Raw genomic sequence first — 23,410 nt, 5'->3', positions numbered from 1 at the left:
TTATAAACAGGGAGCGACATGATTAGATTTATATTTTAAAATCACTCTTATTACCCTGAGAACATGGATGAGAGTAGTTACTAGGAGGCATTGTAAGACCTGTGTTAGTGATTGAGGCAAGTGTTGATGCTATCATGGCCTGAGCTCACGGCAGGGAATGAAAATGGAAAATATGTGAACCCACTTTCTATGTGCTTTGGAGATGGAAGAAAGAAATTCAAATGGCTTTAAAGTAGGGTAGGAGTTCCTGCTGTGGCCTCAGTGTGTTAATCCATCTTGTCTCTGAGGAGGCACTGGTTCGATCCCTGGTCTGATCCCCAGCCTGGAGCAGTGGTATAGGTTGCACCTGTAGCTTTGATTCGATCTCTGGCCCGAGGACTTCCATATGCAGCGGGTGCAGCCAGAAAAAAAAATAATAATAAAGTAGGATAAGTAATCATGATCAAGAAGGACAAGTAGGCATCTGACTCAGGCAACTATGTGGATAAGAATAACATTTGCTAAAACTGGGAAGATTGAGGGTAGGATATTGCCCATGATAAGCTGAGATGCTGAGGTAATGATTAACAAGATAATTAATCAAAGACCACCTTAAATGTCATTTGAGAAAAAGAAAGCATGGGGTGGAATATGATTGTGGGATTTTTTTTGGACTGAATTCATTTTATTCAAATGTATGCAAAATATATAAGAATTTAAACCAAGTCCATATTTTTATCATTAATTTGAAGGTATATGAATAAGTCCTTTGTTTTATTCTCTTCCACACACTGCTTTTTCCTTTCCCTGTTTGTCTATGCAAAGCCCTAATATGCTTTTTTTTTTAAGTTGAGATTATGGCCCCCAGACTGTTCTTTAATAATAGTTTATGGCAACTTATAATTGAATAATAGATTATGGCAATTTGTCTCTGCCGGAAGAGTTGGAATCTAGGAGTTAATACATATAAAGCGTTTAGAACGGTGTCTGGTATACTCATCATTAAATGCTCTTAAACTATAATTTGCATTATTTTTGCATCTATGATGTTGGCAAATTAATGAAACTTTCAGAGCCTGTGCAAATTGCATGTGATAATGCATGTGACTGCCCTCCTTGCTCCAGATATTTCCCCTATAATCTGACTCTGTCTCTTCTCACTACACAAATAATGGTTCCACCTCTGCTCCTCAACCAGTTACCACCCACCTGCCCATATTTCTGCTTGGATTTCTTGTTCTAACCACATATGAAGCAATACCTCAAAGACAGTTACTCCTGATGCTAGTTTCCTCACCAAAACTGAACTTTTGGGAAGCGCAGAGAAGTCCATGTGGCCACAGACCCAGATGTGGTCACCACACCCCGCAGCCACCAACAAAACATTTTCACCGACTTCTCTACAGCATTGGGTAGGCAAAGATACGTTAAGCCTGAGTTAAGAGTGGTTGCTGTTTTCTGCACAGGCATCGTCAATGATCGTTTTTTGAGACTCTTCTGCTTGCAATGAGATGGGCTTGAGAGGAAAGAACTCTACCAAGGCCTGAAGCCTCCAAGGTAAATTGCACAGATTCCCTCTCCCTAGAAAGTTCCCCTTTTCCTTGTTGTCTGTCAAAGGTGCCACCCCGTGGGCCACTGAGGTTGTCTGCAAAGGCTTTTAGGGGGCTGCAGAAGAGAGATTTGGGACATCAAATTATGAGGATGATTTTCCTTTAGAATTTGATTACTCTGGTGCTGTAGTTAAAAAAAAATGCTAGACATATATATGCAGCTATTTCTTTGTAAAAACCTGGGCATGGACACACAAGCCCACAGACACACACCCCCTAGATTTCTTGAATCCAAATGACTACACCTACATTGGGCTGACAACTCTGGGTGCAGATATCCTTGAGGTCTGGCTGGGATTTGATGAGTGAGTTTCTGCATAAGGGAGAAGTAATGATACTTGGGCCAGGTTACCAGGTTCGGATTCCTGGCTTCTCAAATGTCTGGCTGTGTGGCCTTGGGCAAGATATTTGACTTCCCTGATGCTCAACTTCCTTATCTGTAAGGTGGCAAGGATCATTACCTTTCCTATGGAGACTGTGAGAGGTAAATTGGTTGCCACGCATAACACAGAACAATGCTGGACACACACTAGAAGCTGGTTGGGTGTAGCAGAAATGACCGCAACATTGTAAACCAACTACACGTCAATCAAACTTAAAAAAATTTTTTTTAAAGTCAAAATGCTAAAAAATAGAGAAAAGTCTAGATGGGTGAACTTGGCCAAGGAGTTCTTAGAAAATCTACACTTTTTCTCTTAAAAAAAAAAAGAAAAGCTAAATTGACCAAATTATAGAACAGTTAGTTTATTTTACCTGAAGGCGAAAAATTCTCCCTGATATTTATGGTTATTTTAGGAACTCAAATAATGTGATTAGAATGCATAAGTAACCAACAAGGATCTACTGTATTGCACAGAGAACAATACTCAATATTTTGTAATAACTTAAGGGAAAAGAATCTAAAAAAATATGTATGTATGACTGAGTCACTTTGCTGTACACCTGAAACTAACACAACATTGGAAATCAACTCTACTGCAATTAAAAAATAATTAGGTGGTTAGAATAGATTTCCTCCCTCCAGAAGAGTTCTGGAGTTTTTGTGTATGAGGGACTCCAATCCTTGCAAACATATATTCTTTTTTTAAAGATTTCTTTATTTATTTTGTCTTTTTTAAGGGCCACACCTATGGCATATGCAAGTTCCCAGGCTAGGGGTAGAATCTGAGCTGTAAGCTGTCGGCCTACACTACAACCACCGTAATGCTGTTGGGGTAGGAGCAGTGGCTGTGACCTATACCACAGCTCATGGCAATGCTGGATCCTTTAACCCACTGAGTGAGGCCAGGGATCGAACACCCATCCTCATGGATACTAGGCAGGTTCGTTACCACTAAGCCAAGATGGGAACCCCGCAAACATATTTTCAATTACCATCTCTAAGGTGTGGCTACATCAGGTGGGACTAAAAGTTTATTTATTTATCAGACATGTTTTAGCTAAGTGCCCACCGTATTGACAGACACCAAGGTGGGCACTGGTATTTCAATGATGAGAAGAGAGAGAGATGCAGGTAAGTATCCGGTCTATTGAGGCTCAGACTGATAAGGGTATGAAAAGGGAAGGGGAGGAAATTCTGAGGGTAACTAAAAGAGGTGCTTTATCCAGACTTGGTCAGGACTGAACAAGGCTTCCTTTGTGAAAGTGTGACATGGGCTGAAATTCAATCTGGAAGAAGAAGATCAGAACATATTTAGGTGGGAGTTCCCTGGTGACCCAGCAGGTTAAGGATCTGGCATTGTCACTGCTGTGGTGAGGGTTTGATCCCTAGCCTGGGAACTTCTGCATGCTGCAGACATAGCCCCCAAAATGTATTTAGGTAGAGCTTCAGGGGAAATGTGTTTCAGGAAGAGGGGAATAGTACTGTAGAAGGGTTGAAGACTTTTGAGAGCTTGACGCTTGGGGGACTCGAAAGAAAAAAACAAGGCTGGGCTGAGGTTTGCATTAGGGAGGGGTGAGGAACGAAGGTGGAGATAGAACCAAGTAACTATCTGACTATGAAGGAGCTGCAGAAGCAACTTCCCCACATTACATACTTGGTAGCACATCAGATATTCTATCTCAAATATATACCTTGGAGTGTCCTGGTGGTATGGTAGGTTAAAGACCCAGCATTGTCACTGCCGTGGCTTGGGTTGCTGTCACTACTCTGATGTGAGTTCAATCCCTGGCCTGGTAACTTCCGTAGCTATGGGCACAGCCATAAAATACACACACACACACACACACACACACACACACACACAGTATCCTTAACTGCTATGCTACCAGGGAACTCCTACTTGTCATTTTTTATACAATTTTTTTTTCTTTTTATGGCTGCACCTGCAGCATATGGAAGTTCCTGTGCTAGTGGTCGAATCATATCTGTGGCTGCTGGCCTTTGCCATAACCACAGCAACCCTGGATCAAGCCACGCCTGTGATTTATGCTGCAGCTTGTGGCAACACTAGGTACTTAACCCCCCGAGGGAGGCCAGGGATTGAACCTGCATCCTTATGAATACTATGTTGGTTTCTTACCCTGTAAGCCACAGCAGAAACTCCTAAAGATTACTTCCCATTTACAGTTATGACAAGATATTGGCTAGATTCCTCATGTCACATGATACATCCTTGAGCTTATCTCACACCCAATAACTTGTACCTCTTGTTCCTCCATACTCTTCTGCTCTTCCCCTGGCCCCACTGGTAACCACTCATTTGTTCTCAATATCTGACAGTCTGCTTCTCTTTTGTTGTACTCACTAGTTCGTTGTATTTTTTAGGTAATACATATAAGTGATATCCTACAGTATTTGCCTTTTTCTGTCTGACTTATTTCACTTAGCCTAATGCCCTCCAAGTCCATCCATGTTGCTGCAAATGGAAAAATTTCATTCTTTTTTATGGCTGAGTAGTATTCCATTGTGTGGACACCACACACACCACACTCCACAGAAAAAGTCAACGTAATTTTGATAGCTTAAAGTGGGCTTGGGTGGAAGCGTTTACACCACAGAGACTGGCAAAAGCTACAAATCACATTCTGATGCCCAGCCCACCCTTCAATACTGGAATGCCAGTTGTTAAATAATCCAGCACCTGACTGGATAGGTGGACAGGTCATGTACTTACTTGACATTTAGAAATGTCATTGCACTTGCAATGTAGAGTGTTTTGGAAGGAGTAGGTAAAGAGAAGAAGGTTGCTTAGGAGTATGATACAGTAAACGAAGCAATCAGTGAATGTATTTAGACGTTGGTAGAAGGAAAGACTTTTATAGTAATAGTTGTATTATCATTTTTCATTATTTAATTGTTTCCTATTATTTTATGTTATTTAAAACAATGAAGCTTTCCATAGAAAAGAAAATCATGGACTTGGAGAAAAGACTTGTGATTGCCAAGGGCGTGGGGAGGGAGCGGGATGGTTTGGGAACAATACAGACTATTGCCTTTGGAATGGATTAGCACTGAGATTCAGCTGTGTAGTGCTGGGGACTATGTCTAGTCACTTATGATGGAGCATGATAATGTGAGAAAAAGGAATGTATACAAGTATGTGTAACTGGCTCACTATGCCGTACAGTAGAAAATTGACAGAACACTGTAAATGAGCTATAAAGATGAAAAATAAAAATCATTATAATAAAAATTTAAAAATCAAAAACAAAAACATGTATTTTCACAAATATATCTGCTAACAAATTTTGATCAAAACATGCTGATAGCTGGGGAGTTCCCATCGTGGCTCAGTGGAAACAAATCTGACTAGCATCCATGGGGATGCAGGTTTGATCTCTGGCCTTGCTCAGTGGGTTAAGGATTTGGCATTGCCATTAGCAATGTAGTCGTGTAGGTCGCAGACACAGCTCAGATCTCACGTTGCTGTGGCTGTGGTGTAGGCCAGCAGCTACACAGCTCTGATTCAGTCCCTAGCCTGGGAACCTCCATATGCCACAGGTGTGGCCCTAAAAAGACAAAAAATAAAGTATTGACAGCCTTGGTGAACACTGCAGTTGCCTCTCCAGCATCCATTCTATGGATCCCCAGACTGATGGCAACTTGGGGATTTTGGTGGAGTTAACCTCATCCTGTGCTACAGCGATCCACTGTGATAAATCTAAATCCATTAGATCAATTCCATTCTTAATTGCATTAGCCCATGACCTTCCCCTGGCCCAGGACTTGATTCAGTTGTGGAGCCATCATCATTGTGGGGCTTTCTTTGAAACTTTTTTTAACTTTCTTAACCATTTTTTAAATTGAAGTAGAGTTGAGTTACAATATTGTGTTAGTTTCAGGTGTACAGCAAAGTGATTCATTTATATATATATATATATATTTCATATTCTTTCCCATTATAGGTTATTACAAGATATTGAATATACTTCCCTGTGCTATACAGTAAATCATTGTTGCTTATCTATTTTATGTGTAGTCGTTTGTATCTGTTAATCCCATATTCCTAATTTGTCTCTCCCCTGCCCTTTCTCCTTTGGTACATTTGTGAAACATGACCTTCCCTTTCATCATATTTGTGAATTGAGGTAGAACTAGAACTAGAAGTTATCAGTGGCAGTGACAAAAACCAACCTCATTATTAAGCCGAAGGCAACGTAAGAGAATTTTAGAAAAGAGGAATCAAGCTCTAATCTAACCACACTAGACATTTCATCTACCTCTGGAATTGGAAGTCTCATGAACACATACATTATGTTTCTATTATTTGAATAATATACGTTCCAAATGTCTTCTCTCATTCTGATCGTGTTTTGCTTTATTTGGATGTTTTTAAAATCTTGTTATTTCTCCACTGCATATGGCTGTTGTGGTCATGTTTACTCACTTTTCATCATGCTTTATGCCTTGTGTATTTTGTGCAAGAAAATCTTCCTTGCCTCAAGGCCATGGGGACATTATTATTACTTTTCTTATTAAAGTTTAAAGTTTTTGCATTGTAAGCTTTACTACGTCTGTAATTTACTTTTTCTGTAGAGTGACACTATTGTTTGCACCATTATCATCATCCTCCTTTCAGCAACCCAGAACTTTTAATGAATGGATCCCATCTTTTGCCACACTCAAGTTTATATTTGCACATGACACTATTTGAGAATTTCTTATTTCAAGGGCTTCTTTGCTATGAAAATACCATATTGTTTTAGGCACATAATATAATTATTTTGATTATCAAATTTCTATACATGAATATTTTAAAAATCATTTTCTTGGCTACACTTGGATTTTTATATCTCTATACGAATTTTAAAATCACTTGTTAAAACTAACATGTTTTGCAATTTTGACTTAAAATCATAGACTGATTTGGTGGGAAGTGAAATATTATTTTTGTAATTTATGATATTAAGCAGTATCATTTATATTTTCTTCTTGCAAGTCATTTTATTCTTTTTAATTAGATCATTTTTCCTTTCAAAATCTTGCTCAGCTTTTGTTATATTTATATCTACAAATGAAGGCCATTTCCTTTCTTCTTTAAAGATAAATATATACACTTACATTTTTCTCTCTCATTGAAATGGCATAGATAACTTCTCTAACATTGAAAAGAAGAAGACTTTGTTGTTACATCTCCAGATACGTATTATTGTAGATACATTATTACAATAATGTATTACAGTACCTTATTATTATAGATATTCAATGAAAAACAGTTAAAGGAACATAGGCCAAAGCTGAACATATTTTTAAACTGTGGATTAATTTTAACTATTTACTTTTCAATATTTCTAGGTTGTTGGAAGGGATGTGAAGATAGTACCGCATTCCCATATACTCTTTATCCAGCCGTCTCTAATACTAGCATCTTACATAAACATGGTACATTTATCAAAACATTGGGCATGTCATCTATGCAACACTAAGCCATAGGCTTCATTGAGGCCTCATCAGTTTTTCCAATAATGCCCCCTTCCTGTTCCAAGAATCAGTCCTGAGTACCACGTTGCAGCTGGTTGTTCTGTTTCCTTAGCCTCTTCTCACCTGTGACCGCTTTTCAGACTACCTTTGTTTTTCATGACTTGGACATTTTTGTAAAGAATTGTGTAGGTGTTTAGTAGATTGTCTCTTCAGTTGGGTCTGTCTGATACTATCCCATGATTTGACTAGATTTATGTTTTGGGGAGAAGAGGTAAGTGCTCTTATCGAACCTCATCAGGACACTCAAGGTACCAGTGTGACGTCCCTGGAGAAATTAAACCACAATGACTTGATGAAGTGGTGTCTGCCAGGTGTGCTCACTGTAAAGTCACTACTATTTCTTTTTCGTCCCTTATTCATTAGAAGTGAGTTCTTATGTCCAGTCCACAATGAAGGGGAGAAGAAATGAGCTCCACCCTTCTGGAGATAGAAATACGAAAACAAATGTTGACATCTGCTAAAACCACCACCATAATAAATATTTAAGAGAGGACCTTTTGAGGCTATGCAAATATCATATTTCTTCTCAAAATTTCATCCACTAATTTTACTACCCATATATAGATTGTTGCCTATGGCAATTACTACCGTGATGGTTGAAAGGCGCTTTTTCTACCTCCCTCTTTTCTTCTTCACTTACTTGAAGTTTTCTGTAAAGATTTGTCCCTTCTCAGATTTCCCTGGTGGTGCACTGGGTTAAGGATCTGGCATTGTCCATTCTGTGGCTTGGGTCACAGCTATAGTGAATGTTTGACTCCTGGTCCTAGAACTTCCACATGCCATGGGTGTGGCCAAAAAAAAAAAAAAAGATTAATCCCTTTTCTCTCATTTATTTATTAAATAATTTATGTCAGTATGGACTCATGGATGTTTATATTACTCTTTGGTTTGTGACCAATATTCATTTTGTTGCTCAAATTGTACCAGCTTTGGGAACTGAGTTGGTTCCTGTGTAGTTCTGACATGCCCCCTCCCCTTCCTTCCCTTTTTAGCACTTTCCTATTTCCCTGTTGTAGACCTAGAATTTTCATTTTTACTGGGAACTCTCTGTTCCTTTTTTTTTTTAGAACTATATTTTACCCCAATGTTTATTTATTAACTGTTTCCTAAAGGCAAGAAATCTGGCAGCAATTATCCTAAATTTATTGACTTGTTTATTAACTTTAGTATTTTTTGTTTGCTTTGCTTTTTAGAACCTCTTGTCTTGTGCTGTGTACCGTATTGTCTCATTTCCTTCATTTTTATAAGCAAATTTCCCATGGAACAGTGGGAGCTTGGTATTAGTCTCAGCCTCTCTCACTTCTTAATCATACTTATCAAAGCCATACTTGGCTCTGGCTCATATGAGCCATACTTGACTCTCGCTCTTGACTCTGGAACTAGAGTGGGAAGACAGGGAGAGAGACAGATAGACAGACTGGGATTCCTTTGGGAGTATCAGAAAATACCCCAAAGCAATAGCAACTTTCAGTTTGCAACGTGCTAATTCATGCATATGGATTTTAAGTGAATTGAACATTGAGTTTGAGAAAACAATTATTCAGATGAGATCTCAAAGTGAATTTCTTTGGAGTTAGGGGAAATAAACCCAGCATCTGAGAGAAAGAACTTTAGTTGTCAAAGAGGAAGCTGGATGATGAGTGGGTGAAAAGCATGGACAGATGTGCTGCCAGAAGGAGGAAATATATGTGGCTGGGTGAGCGATGTTAACGGTATTATCTCTTCCTTTCAGGCAGAGGCGGCGATTAAAACTCATCTTGATAATTTTGCCCCCACGAAAAAAAACACAACTTTGTCATATATTTCAAGGTTTACTATTATGAAAGATGAAAGATATGTCCATCAGGACCCAAGGGGAGGGCACAAAAGATGATAAGCATCTCAGAAAGCTGGAGGGGGAAGATGCTGATGAAAACTGGAATGTGAAAAAGTTGGAGATCACAAAATATACCTCCGTTAAGGAGTTGCATTTTGCCAGTGTCTGTTGAAAAGTCTCACGTAATAGCATCTTGTCCAAACACCAATGACCATCTTCAATCTATTTCCTGTCTAATTCTAGAGTTTAATTCCTAATTATCCTCTGCAAACACACTAGTTCCAGAAAACACCATAAACGGGCATTTCTTCAAGCCCTTCTTCCAGGGGATGTAGTGTCATTTCACTGAGCCAGAAGCAAGTGAAGAAAAATGTCTGAGGCTGCTGCCATTTGAAGTCTTGGCTCAAATATGACTTTCTGTGGGAATCTCTTCCTTGAGTTCTCCATACTCTTTAACAAATAGAACTGTTACATCCTCCTGTGTGTTCCAGCAGCCTCTGCCCCATGGGTAATATCCCATCATTCACCCTTGTTTGATCCTGCTAGACTGGGAGCTGGACAAGGGTAGGGACCACGGTGTTCACGTCTGCATACTCAGTGCCTGATGTGGAGCTTTAAGTCCCTTTTGGATGAATGAATAAGTGAATGGAGTTTATGAATTCCAATAACATTCTGGTCAGGTCCGCCAGTTCCTGAAGACACAGTGGGAAGATGGCACGTGGTTAATACATTTTTGTTATGAAAGCTTTGCCAATGTCTCTTTTGTGCCCCCTGTTTACCCAAACATCTTGAGTTTCTTGGAGGAAGGGATTTTTATCACAAATCACAGAAAATACAGGTGCAGAGAGGGACAATTTGTAGTATCTTACAGTTTAACAAGGAGCCATTCAAGTATATATATATATATACTGAAATAAAGTAGTCCCAAATCTGTGACTCTCACCTGCATTTCATTTTGCTGTGGTCTGGCTAGTTGTGCTATTCAAATGGACACAATAGTTTAGCTCTGATCCTAATTTAGGCAAACCACTCAGTGCAACCCTGCTTAGATTTCCTCATAGTATTTGTTCTCAAGTTCATGCTACTTTTTGTTTCCAGGGTTCAATCTCGCCATCACAAAAATCAAGGCAGTAGAGGGTCAACCTAATGTTTTAGTGGACAATGAGTCTTTTTTTTTTTTTACATTTTTATTGGTTTTTGCGTGGTGTATTTTTCCCATGCTTTATTTATTTTTTAAGTTATATTGAAGTATAGTTCATTTGCAAGGTTGTGATCATTTATTCTGTACAGCAAAGTGACCCAGCCATACATATGCACACATCCATTCTCCTTCACATTCTTTCCCACTAGATTATCACAGAATGTTGGGTAAGGTTCTCGGTGCTATACAACAGGTCCCCGTTGGCCAATAATTCCATACACCTCAGTGTGCATACGCCAATCCAAAGCCCCAGTCTATCCCTCCCACCCACCCTCCCATCTGTCAATGAGTCTTTAGTATGAAAACTTCTTAGCTTTCACACTCTGTCGGGAATGATTCCTAGGAGTTAGAACACTGTCCAGTTTCTGAGGTCTTCTACTGCAGAGAGCCATGTAAACAGTGGCCTAAAAATAAGAAGAGAGAGACAATGGTTTTTTTACATTTTTCGCTTTTTAGGGCTGCACCTGCAGCATATGGAAGTTCTCAGGCTAGGGGTCAACTCAGAGCCATGTCTGCGACCTACACCACAGCTCATGGCAACACTGGACCATTAGCCCACTGAGCGGGGCCAGGGGTCACACCCACATCCTCAGCGATACTAGTCAGGTTCTTAACCTACTGAGCAGCAATGAAACCTCCCAAAAGAGATAATAAATATTGAATTCAGAGACAAATTCAGAGATTCACAGACAAAGGCACACTTATATTTTCATACTTGCAAACAGTGCTTCGGCCTTAGAGTACATGTGAAGCCAAGCATGCCTGAGGGACAAGTGGGGAACTTCTGGCATAGAAATGGCTGAACTGGGTCACCAGTAGAGAAAGCTCCAGGAAAGAAGCATCGTCTCTTTGAATCCTGCAGTTCTCTCTCAATTTCCCCAGTCTCCACTAGTTTTTAGGTTATGTAAATCTTGCTGGTTTCAAGCAGAATTATCCTCCAGGCATCTCAAATCTCCCTATTTGACACTTGACGCTATTCAGCAGCCCACCCAGCTTTGCTCTTCATTATAACAAGAAAAACCCTGTGGATCTGAATCAGCCGAGAAACTTATCTTTCTGACCAATGTCTTAAGCAGGCAGATAGTCATCAATGTCATGTGCCAACCCATTTTAACTGACCTTCCAGAGACGCTGAGGGAGGAAGCCCACCAAGGCTCACTGTAACACTTTTCTTCACCACTGGATCTCTCGGTTAATGAAAAATGGACACAGAAGGTAGGAGCAGAACAGATCTTGCTCTTCCAGAACCACAAAGGCCCTCCAGGTAGGTACAGGCCATTATTTTTTCTATTCCATCATTTACTGAACCAGAGGCAGTCACAATGCTGGGGAGATGCCAAATCATGAACTTAGGCATGAACCCATCTGTGTTAACTAATATCCTGAGTAAAAAGAAGTTATTTGTTAGACTTTTTCGGTAGTTCCCTCTGGTTGATGGGGAGGGAGATTTTTGCTCAGCTTGTACACAGAGAACAACTGAAGTTTTCTAACTAAAGTGGCTTGTATTCTGGGTACGCAGTGGGGGAATTTGTACAGGTCTCTTGCCCCCATGTCTGATGTGTGTTAAGGGACAGAAAATTTCCAAAAGGACCTTGGGCTTCTTTCTGGTTGATTTTTGTGAACCTCAAGCTGTGGGATCCTGCCCCACTGTTTAGAGGGAGAATGTTCCTGGAATGAAATCTGATGGAGAGGCATAGTTTACTTTTCCTCTGAATACCAAAGACGGAGACAAGGAAATAAAATGGAAAGGAAGCAAGACTTTCCTTTCAAGGGTTGTAGAAGCTGAAAACAGAGTGCTTGGAACAATATCAATTGAATGTCATTGCAAAAAGTTAAGTACACTCCAACCCTTTTGAAGAGACAGTATTTCCAGCTAGACTCCTCTGAGGATGAAAATAAGAATCGAGACCAAGAAACTCTTCAAAGCACAGGAAATGAAATTCACTGCGATGGTGACAAAATATTTTCAGATACATTTCTATGTCAAAAGACATAGGTAAACATGTCTGTTTGATAGTTTTAATTTTTATTCATCGGCATAGATTAATAGGAAACAACCTAGTAATAATTCTGGATTAAGAATAAGAAGACCTGGCACAGTTTGGGTTCCATTTTCTTCTGCTATTCTTCCACTGATGTGACAGTGACCTTGGCCACTAACTTGAATCCTCTGAGCTTCAGAGTTTCTTATCCATTACAATAAAGATGTTAATTGCCGAATCGTTCTGAAAAAATAAACAAGCACAAGTCCACTTTCCATCCATTGAAAGCGTTGCACAGGGAGCTAGAATTTTCTCATGATGGCATTTCTGTTTCAACTTTGCAGTGCATCTGAAATTGAACTATCAGAAGTACCTCTCCATGAGAACGTCTTACAGGAGGAGGATACCCCACCCCCACCACGCCGTACATGGCTGACTTTTTTGAAGAAGGAGCTGGAATTCCTGGGGGTGAGTGAGCCTGCTCCAACCTCAGCTAGAATAAAGACTGGCTCTAAGAAAGGGTATTTGGTGGCATCAGTGTTACTGCCCCACTCAGACTCATGAGGAGTGAAAAATCTGGTAGATGAAGAGTTGACACTCACTGGGCCCTGTTGGGTAGAAAGAAGCATTTCCTCATGAAGAGTAAAATAAGAATAGCAGCTAGGGGAGTTCCTGTCCTGGCTCAGTGGAAACAAATCCGACTAGTATGCATGAAGACTTGGGTTTGATCCCTGGCCTTGCTTAGTGGGTTAAGGATCCAGCGTTGCCATGAGCTGTGGTGTAGGTCTCAGACACGGCTCAGATCCTGCATTGCTATGGCTGTGGTGCAGGCCAGCAGCTGTAGCTCCAATTCGACCCCTAGCCTGGGAACTTCCATATGCCATGGGTGCTGCCCTAAAAAGCAAAAAATAAAAAAAAATAAAATAAAATAAGAAGATAGGACCTGCCTACTCTGGTCAGTGGCTAGTGGGTTACTATGATATTGTGAGGGATTTGTAATCTTTATCTTCACTTAGATGGAAAGAGACATTATTTATGTCCCTATGGATGTAAATAAAGGCACAGAAGAAATGTATTGGCCATCCCTGCATTGGGTCATGCCAATATAAATCCTTAGAGTGGCTAGGAAAACACTGGAAAATGTCACATTTGGATCCTTTCTCAAGGTGGTCTAAGACACCAAAACAATTGCTTCCATTTGAGCTCAACTCTAAGAAAACCGATGTAATCTTAGGGCAAATATCTCCTTATTCAACAAAACATATACATTTTTCTACAGGTAACACAAATTTTGGTTGGTTTGATATGTCTTTATTTTGGAACGATTGTCTGCTCCATGCTCAATATTTCAGAATTTAAAGAAGACTTTTTTTCATCATTTAAAGCAGGCTACCCATTCTGGGGAGCAGTATTGGTGAGTATATGCCTACAATTGACTCTGAAATAACACTGCACCTGGCTTTTTTTTTTTTAGTCCAGATCAGATCTAACCAGTTGCTTATTTGAAAATTTAGATGAAATAAATATATTCTAACATATATGTATACACATACATACACACACACATTTTTGCAGTTTACAAAGCACTTTGTGTTGAACATGCTAGCACACTTTTTTTTTTTTTTTTAATCTTTTGTCTTTTTAGAGCCTTACCCATGGCATATGGAGGTTCCCAGCCTAAGGGTCTAATCAGAGTTGAAGCTGCCAGCCTACACCACAGCCACAGCAACGCAGGATCCAAGCCACATCTGCAACCTACACCACAGCTCACGGCAACACCAGATCCTTAACCTACTGAGCAAGGCCAAGGATCAAACCTGCATCTTCATGGATACTAGTCAGATTCCTTTCCACTGAGAGCCACAACGGGAACTCCTTGGGTTTGTTTTTCTTTGTTTGTTTGTTTGTATCAACACTTCACTCACAAGGATATAGCTTATTTTTATTTATTTATTTATTTATTTATTTATTTGTCTTTTTGCCTTTTTTCTAGGGCCGCTTCCACAGCATATGGAGATTCCCAGGCTAGGGGTCCAATCGGAGCCACAGCCACCGGCCTACACCAGAGCCACAGCAACTCGGGATCCGAGCCACGCCTGCAACCTATACCACAGCTCACGGCAACGCCGGATCCCCAATCCACTGGGCAAGGCCAGGATCGAACCCGCAACCTCATGGTTCCTAGTCGGATTTGTTAACCACTGTGCCACGACGGGAACTCCTAGCTTATTTTTTTTTAATTTTTTATTAAAGGATAATTGATTTTCAATGTTCCTTCAATTTCTGCTCTATAGCAAAGTGACACACACACACGCACACGCACATGCACACATACACGTATATATACATACATTCTTTTTTTTTGTACTATCTTCCATCATGTTCTAACTCAGGAGATTGGATATAGTTCCCTGTGCTATACTGTAGGACCCCGTTGCTTATCCATTCTGAGTGGAATAGTTTGCAACTACCTACCCGAAACTTCCTGTCCCTCTCATTCCCCTCCCTCACCCCAGCAGTCACAAGTCTGCTCTCCAGGGCCGTGCATGCATGTATCTTAGCCCTGGAAAAGATCACGTTGGCTTGGTACTCTGCTAACTACTCAGGTCGCAGGGGTCACTTGTTTAGAACTCTTCTTGAATCTTTGCCATGTTTTTTACTTGCAACTTCCTCCGACTGTCTTTTCATTCCAAACACATAGCTTATTAGGTGACTTTCAACTCGTCATACAATCTGAATCTTTGAAATTTTGTTTTGACCATGTGCTCTTGGTTTATATTTTCACTAAATGTTTCCCCATGTTATTTTCATTATTACTGTATGTCTCACTGATATATGTCATACTCTGGAGACAGACACACGTTTCTTGCCCAAAGAAGATGACCCTGTAACACACGTACAAGCAAATGATTACAGTACAGTGAGAGTAGTGGCGTAACATTGTCATCCAGATGCTGCCACACTATATCATAAAGTATTTGCTTTTTTTGTTCATTTTTTTGTTTGTTTGCTTTTTAGGGCTGCATCTGTGGCATATGGAAGTTCCCAGGCTAGGGATCGAATCAGAGCTACAGCCACTGGCCTATACCACAGCCACAGCAGCACATGATCTGTGCTGAGTCTGCAGCCTACACCACAGCTTATGGGAACGCTGGATCCTTAATCCACTGAGCAAGGCCAGGATTGAACCTGCATCCTCATGGATCCTACTTGGGTTCCTTAACCACTGGGCCATGAGAGGAACTCCCCATATATTACTCTTTTTTTTTTTATAATTTTTTTATTTTCCCACTGTACAGCAAGGGGGTCAGGTTATCCTTACATGTATACATTACAATTACATTTTTCCCCCACCCTTTCTTCTGTTGCAACATGAATATCTAGACAAAGTTCTCAATGCTATTCAGCAGGATCTCCTTGTAAATCTATTCTAAGTTGTGTCTGATAAGCCCAAGCTCCCAATCCCTCCCACTCCCTCCCCCTCCCATCAGGCAGCCACAAGTCTCTTCTCCAAGTCCATGATTTTCTTTTCTGAGGAGATGTTCATTTGTGCTGGATATTAGATTCCAGTTATAAGTGATATCATATGGTATTTGTCTTTGTCTTTCTGGCTCATTTCACTCAGTATGAGATTCTCTAGTTCCATCCATGTTGCTGCAAATGGCATTATGTCATTCTTTTTTATAGCTGAGTAGTATTCCATTGTGTATATATACCACCTCTTCCGAATCCAATCCTCTGTTGATGGACATTTGGGTTGTTTCCATGTCCTGGCTATTGTGAATAGTGCTGCAATGAACATGTGGGTGCACGTGTCTCTTTTAAGTAGAGTTTTGTCCGGATAGATGCCCAAGAGTGGGAAAAGCAATGAAACTAGAACACACCCTCACACCATGCACAAAAATAAACTCCAAATGGCTGAAAGACTTAAATATAAGGCAAGACACCATCAAACTCCTAGAAGAAAACATAGGCAAAACACTCTCTGACATCAACATCATGAATATTTTCTCAGGTCAGTCTCCCAAAGCAATCGAAATTAGAGCAAAAATAAACCCATGGGACCTCATCAAACTGAAAAGCTTTTGCACAGCAAAGGAAACCCAAAAGAAAACAAAAAGACAACTTACAGAATGGGAGAAAACAGTTTCAAATGATGCAACCGACAAGGGCTTCTTCTCTAGAATATATAAACAACTTATACAACCCAACAGCAAAAAAGCCAACCACCCAATGGAAAAATGGGCAAAAGACCTGAATAGACATTTCTCCAAAGAAGATATACAGATGGCCAACAAACACACGAAAAAATGCTCAACATCGCTGATTATAAGAGAAATGCAAATCAAAACTACCACGAGATACCACCTCACACCAGTCAGAATGGCCATCATCAATAAGTCCACAAATAACAAATAATGGAGGGAATGTGGAGAAAAGGGAACCCTCCTGCACTGTTGGTGGGAATGTAAACTGGTACAGCCACTGTGGAGAACAGTTTGGAGGTACCTTAGAAATCTATACATAGAACTTCCGTATGACCCCAAGTACTACTCTTAAAGTGACCCATATACCCTCAGGGTTGCCATCACCTGGGAGGCTGGTGGAAATGCAGAATCTCAGGTCCCATTGAGGGCTGACTGAGTAAGGATTTGCATTTTAATAAGACCCTTACAGAATTTATACGTGCATGGAATTTTGAGAAGCTCTCTCTAGGGAATAAAAATCATAAAATTTTAAAATAAATAAAAATTAAAGGATAGCTTTATAGAATACCCACAACTTTACTTTTTATTTGGAGGTTAGGGATGAAAAGGACGCAGAGAGGCACGGAGACCCACTGTGCTTTTTTTTTTTTTCCTCCTCCCTTTTGGACAGTTTGCTATTTCTGGATTTTTGTCAGTTATGTCTGAAGAGAAACAGGCAACATATCTGGTGAGTTGCAATCTGTCTTTGTCCATCCTGGAGAAGGTAAGAAAAATTTAATTTTTAAGAGCCTTGATGAAGACATGTCATCATCTCTCATGGGTAATTGTAAATATGTGATTCTTTCCCAACCTACTTTGTGTTGGATATAATCATTAAAAATATAATTGTTAAAATATCAATTGTATCACTTAAAAACAATAAAGTGTAATTACCTTGACACGTCAGAAAAAAAAAAAATCCAACTCTCAAGCCAGTTCTGTCCTCATAAGGGTAGTCCTATGTTCAATAAATTATTTGTATCCAATTAAGGAGTCTATTTGAGGAGAGACCATGCATATCCATGTGGGTGGTCCTGAATGAAGCCCTAGAAGGAAAGTTACAGGTCCTTATTAAATATGTACATTTTCAAGATTTCCCTTTTTAATTTGCATTTGGAATAAATTCAAAGTTTACTGGTTCTATCCAGCCTTGAAATGCAGATAGGTTTGTTGAATACTGCAACAGGTGCAGGACCAAGTCTAAATGTTGGTCCTTGCTATCAGCTACGAGGAATGCTGGGAGCAAACACCATCAGCAGCATAGCTGCAGGAGTAGGAACGGTCATCCTGATCACCAACCTAAAGAAGAGCTCATCTTATACCTCCAATTGCCGGAACATCTATGCGAATGACTTCTGCTCCACAGCTTCCTTTTCCACTGTATGTATCTCTTATGGGATGGCGAAGATTCTGGGTCCTAACCTAAGTAAGACACCTTCTTTTCCTTTTCAGGAACACAATCCTTTCTTGCACCTGCAATATCACACAATGCAAGTGTTCCATAGGTTCATGCCTGGAGATGTGACTGCCTCCTTCCCCCACCCCTAGCTGAGCTGGGCAAGGGTGGAGGCATCGGCCTTGAATAACCATTTCTAGATTTTCCCATGTGTGTGTCATTTTATAGAAACTGATCGTGTTGGGGATGGGGTGGTGAAAACGGGGCTGCAATAAGGCGGCACCCTTTGGGGGCACCTACCTTGTGACTCTACTTGCCATCTTCTTTTTTTAATTAATTTTATTGGAGTACAGTTGACGTACAAGTTGTGTTACCTCAAGATGTGCGCAAAGTAAATCAGTTTAAGATACATCTATCCATTCGTTTTCAGATTTTTCCCCCATTTAGATCATTACACGGTATTGAGTAGATTTCCCTGTGCTATACAGTTGCTCCTTGTTACCTGTCTATTTTATATATAGTAGTGTGCATATATTAATTCCACATATGAGTGACCTCATATGGCATTTGTCTTTCTCTAACTTACTTCTATTTGTCTTTTTGGTTCTCGGTGGTTATTGCTCAACAGGAAATTGTGGCGATGATCCTCTTTCTCACCATTCTGGGGTTCTGCAGTGCTGTGTTACTGACCATCTATGGGGTCAGAGAAATACTTGAAAGAAATAAGGTAGGCAGATGCCTTAGACTGAATCCTAAATGATCAGCTGAAAAACTTGAGCCTTGTTGCTTAAAAATATGACCTGGGTTTCCTATGACATTTCTTTCAAGAAAATTTTCTCTAAGTTGCAGTATTTTGGTTTCTAAATCTCATTTTTTAAAATTTATGGAAATATTGTTGATTTGCGGTGTTGTGTTAGTGTCAGGTATACAGCAAAGTTATTCAGATAAACACACACACACACAGGTATATATATTCTTTTTCAGATTCTTCTCCCATATAGATAAGTACAGAATATTGAGGAGCATTCCCTGTGCTATATTCTAGATCCCTGTTAGTTATCTCTTTTATACATAGTACTTTGCATATGTTAATCCCCAAATCCTAGCCTATCCCTTCTCCTCATGTTTCCCCTTTTGTAACCATAAGTTTGATTTTGAGATCTGTGAGTGTGTTTCTGTTTTATAAATTAGTTTGTCTGTATCATTTTTAATTAGATTCTAAATCTCATGTTTTGCATCAAGTTTTCTACTCACAAATATCATGATAAATGCTTGTGACTGAAGGTTAGGAGAATAGGATCTCTATCATGTCAGAAAATATAGATGCTTTGAAGTATGTTGAGTATGAGAGATGCATATGCAGGTACCGTATGATGGAAACACTCAGATATCTGGGCTTAATTTCTGTCCCAGAATAGACTGCCTTTTCTGATCGCTTTCCTCCAAAGATAAATAAGACAAGTGATCTACCAAATTTCAGACACATATTAGCCTCACCATTGGACCCAATTAGCCAGCCAATCTGGCTTGTTTTGTTGGAGATGGAGGAACTAATTAGAATGTAATGGGAGATTGTGAGGTTCAGAACAGCAAAAGGAGATGAAATATACCCCTTAAGCAAGTTTCCTAGTGGCATAAAAAACTTGGTGATGGATACTAATTGTTTTTTTCCCTCATCAGATTCCAGAAGATCGTCTTTATGAAGAAGTAAACATATATTCGCCAATTTACAGTGAGTTAGAAGAGAGAAAGGAGATAGCTTCTGCCCCTGATTCATAAGAATCATGTGTCCAGAACATTCTAACTCACAACAAAGGATTTAGAATGCCCTTTGTTTCAGGGCCACTGGCAAAATTTCCATTCTTTCTATATCTGCCAATGTTACATTATGATTTATTCTTCAGATGGCAATATTCTGTTTTTGCTGTTTTCATTCACTTAAATCCCCTGTTCCTTTGTAGATATGATAGGCTCCTATTTTTCTTATTTTCTTTTGCTGTCACAGCCATCCTTTCTGGGAATTCAACACATAATTAGGAAGCATTTACTGTGGGCCTAGAACTATGCAAATAGGGAAAACAAAAGGAAAGCTGGTTGAGAGCTGACAGTGTAATAATATTTGGCTATTAGAGTTCACTTGATCTGCAGACCTGTGTGATACAGCCACCCTACAGGACTGTCAGCGCCTTGAGGGCAGAGTCCATCCAGCAAACATACACTGAGAAAAGACTAAGTTTTTCACACTTTTCTCTTTCACACTGAGTAAGAGTAATTGGTCTTCTTGTTAACAAGTTGAATTAAAGGATAAAGAGAAGCAATTGGTTATTTAACACATTACATGTTCAGATCTGAGATCAAAGAACACCTGGTGATGTTGAAAGAAGTGACAGGAAGAAATATGAATTGATAAGTGGGAAGTACAGGCAGACCTAGATTAAGCTCAGTTTTAGGTTGTCATCTTTAAGAAAGCAAAGCGAAATGCAATTTAAGAGTGCCTGATGGTGTCGAATAGTGTTGGTTGAAGATGAAATTTGGTGAGAGAGATTTTATATCACTATAGGAGAGATTTTTTTTTTTGTCTTTTTGCCTTTTCTAGGGCCACACCCGTGGCATATGGAGGTTCCTGGGCTAAGGGTCTAATTGGAGCTGTAGCTGCCAGCCTATGCCAGAGCCATTGCAACGAGGGATCCAAGCTGCCTCTGCAACCTACACCACAGCTCACAGCAATGCCAGATCCTTAACCCCCTGAGCGAGGCCAGGGATCGAACCTGCAACCCCTTGGTTCCTCGTCAGATTCGTTGACCACTGAGCCACAACAGTAACTCCTAGGAGGCATCATTATGAAGTGAGGCAGATTAACACTCTAAGAGAATTATTTTGAAATAAAAGTCAAGCCAGGTTAACTTTTACATGCTTATAATCAGAGCAGAAAAGGAAAGAAAATATCTTGAGTAGAAGATAAGAGAATTAAGCAGAAAAATGCATTATGAAATGATGCAGAGCAAGTAGCCCAAAGTAGGGAGAGGTCGGAGGAAGAGAGACAAAGTAACCATCAGAGACAGTATCTGCTGGCTTGGGCAAGAGAAAAAAAAATCGGTAGTGCTAAATTGACTCCAGGTAAGTCACAGAAAAGGGGCAAAGAAAATATTGATAGTGAATGCATATAAAAGGTGCAGAGACATTCACAACAGGGTTATAGTGATGAATAAATGAATAAAGTATTTGCAGAAGTATTTTGAGAGAGAGAATAGGGGCATATACCTGATGTAAGAAAGAGACTGTGAACAGAAGATAGTGAAGAAAAGTTAAGCTTGGCCATATGATTTGGTTGCTGTTGACATTTTTATTTCTAAAAGAAGGAAGAAGAGTTTACACTATTAGCCCAAGTTAAAAAAAAAAAAAAAAAGTCCTGTGGAGGGACTGAAAAAATCAGCTTGAGGTATTCACAAATTCATTAATAAAAGCATTAAGAATATTCATTTATTTGGAATGCTAAGATTAAAAAGTGATAAGTAGGAGTTGCCACGGAGCAGTGGGTTAAGAATCTGACTGCAAGGGCTTTGGTCACTGCAGAGGTGTGGGTTCAATCCCCAGGAAGTGCAGTGGGTTAAAGGATCCAGTGTTACCATAGCTGTGGCTCAGTTTCAATTCCTAGCCTGGAAACATCCATATGCTGCTAGTGAGGCCATCATTTTTTTTTTTTAAGTAATAAGTAGATGTGAATTTCTCCAGATTATGAAAGTGATCACATAACGACACAACCAATGATTAAATGAATTGTTATGCTTATCTGACCCCATGACCTAAGGTTTTCAAATTTCGTTTTTCTTAAATAAGATTTTTTTCTCCAAACTTCAGAGTGGCATAAAAATATACCCTTTCACTGCACAGCTTGCAAAGCTGTATCTCCATTCTTGATCATCCATAGGTATAATCATATCACTTGCGTAGCAAATATACTCACATCCAAACTCCTAGATCTGACCCACCAGGACCTCTAGAAGTGGATCCAGCCAGTCTTGACAGAATATTACACGCCTCTCTCTTCCACCTAATTTATGTTTTAACCACACTGTTGACTGTGTATATCCCGTATACATCGCATGTTTTTTTTTTGGTTTGTTTTTTGTTTTTTTGTCTCCAGTTCATTCTGGTATTTTTTCTGCCCCTGCCTGCTTTTTATCACATGCTCACATCAAGCATAGACTGAGAACACAACGGGCATGCTTTTCACACATTCACTGCCCCAAATTATCTTTTTTGAAATGTCAACTTCAAGGTTATCTTCTCCATGAAGACTACCTAATGCACACTTATTCATGCAGCCATGATTTTTTGCTTCATAACCCCTTTACCCCATGATGCCATGTATTAGCGTGTATTATTAGTGTACTTACAAGATCCTTGATGTATCGTCGATTATGGGTATTTCTTCAATAAATCAGAATCATTTAACTTGATGTCTTGTCTGTGTGTTTATGAGGGTGGAGACTGATTAAGGATAATAGGGAACCGAAGTGTCAGTGATCTTAAAGACCAAGATTCCGGAGTCCTCCTTTTTAGCAATGTCTTATCAACCAGAAAATTTATAAGTAACTCTGTGAACAGAACACAGGTGGTAAAAAACAATCATCAGCCATCTCATCAATAAACTGTGGGATAAAGTTGAAAGGAACCTGGGCCATGCGACACATTTTACAAGTCGTCCTGACCCTAATGTGTTTGTTAGGCTCTGTGAACACGGTGAGGGCTTTGCTCTTCGAGCACCTCAGTTTTTCCATCTGAAAACAAAAAATCCCAGAGGCCCTTCCTGCCTCCACCTTCGATGCTTTTAGATATTAAGGATTTTTGTTCATCACAACTACTAAGTTTGTGGTTGGGATAGCAACAGCCATCAGAGCTATGTGATGCTCTTTGATGCATGGTCTGTGTGGTCCAGCAAGACATCTGGGGCAATAACATGCATTCTAAACTCTCCTGACAAAAGCTATTCAAAAGTCTTTCTAAAAACAGTCTCAGCAAAGAAAATTCTCAATAATTCTGACGGTCATCTTGAAATGGACAGCCATGCAGTAGTCTGATCTGCATCATCCTAATTGTTTAAAGTACGGTTAGCCTTATGTTCCAGGGCTGGGTTTTTCCTTTTTTTTTTTTTTTTTTTTGATGGCAGTTCTTGGAACTGTGGCGGCTTATGTCATGGCTACAGTCTGGCCATCCTATAGTTAACTTCTTCCATCTGGAAGGGTTTCAATATAT

General features: G+C 39.8%; 1 protein-coding gene across 1 annotated transcript; it reads left to right on the top strand.

Annotated features, from left to right (window-relative positions):
• Positions 1-1,269: 1,269 nt before the first annotated feature.
• MS4A2 (membrane spanning 4-domains A2) lies at positions 1,270-22,614 on the top strand. Its single transcript, XM_047775642.1, has 8 exons — positions 1,270-1,536; positions 11,656-11,793; positions 12,856-12,979; positions 13,791-13,925; positions 17,390-17,446; positions 17,983-18,138; positions 18,783-18,881; positions 19,835-22,614. Exons 2-8 carry the CDS (start codon positions 11,732-11,734, stop codon positions 19,931-19,933), a joined length of 732 nt encoding a protein of 243 aa, XP_047631598.1. The 5' UTR covers positions 1,270-1,536; positions 11,656-11,731; the 3' UTR covers positions 19,934-22,614.
• Positions 22,615-23,410: the final 796 nt, after the last annotated feature.

The sequence above is a fragment of the Phacochoerus africanus genome, chromosome 4 (assembly GCF_016906955.1).
Source record: "Phacochoerus africanus isolate WHEZ1 chromosome 4, ROS_Pafr_v1, whole genome shotgun sequence".
In the NCBI taxonomy this organism is placed as follows: Eukaryota; Metazoa; Chordata; class Mammalia; order Artiodactyla; family Suidae; genus Phacochoerus; species Phacochoerus africanus.
This window is presented reverse-complemented; position numbering and strand designations above follow the sequence as displayed.

Excerpts from the sequence above, each read along its gene's own strand:
- MS4A2 (XM_047775642.1), top strand. The coding sequence starts at position 11,732 with ATGGACACAGAAGGTAGGAGCAGAACAGATCTTGCTCTTCCAGAACCA. Across the intron at positions 11,794-12,855 it reads GAACCACAAAGGCCCTCCAG|TGCATCTGAAATTGAACTAT; the intron begins GTAGGTACAGGC and ends TCAACTTTGCAG. Across the intron at positions 18,139-18,782 it reads CCACAGCTTCCTTTTCCACT|GAAATTGTGGCGATGATCCT; the intron begins GTATGTATCTCT and ends ATTGCTCAACAG.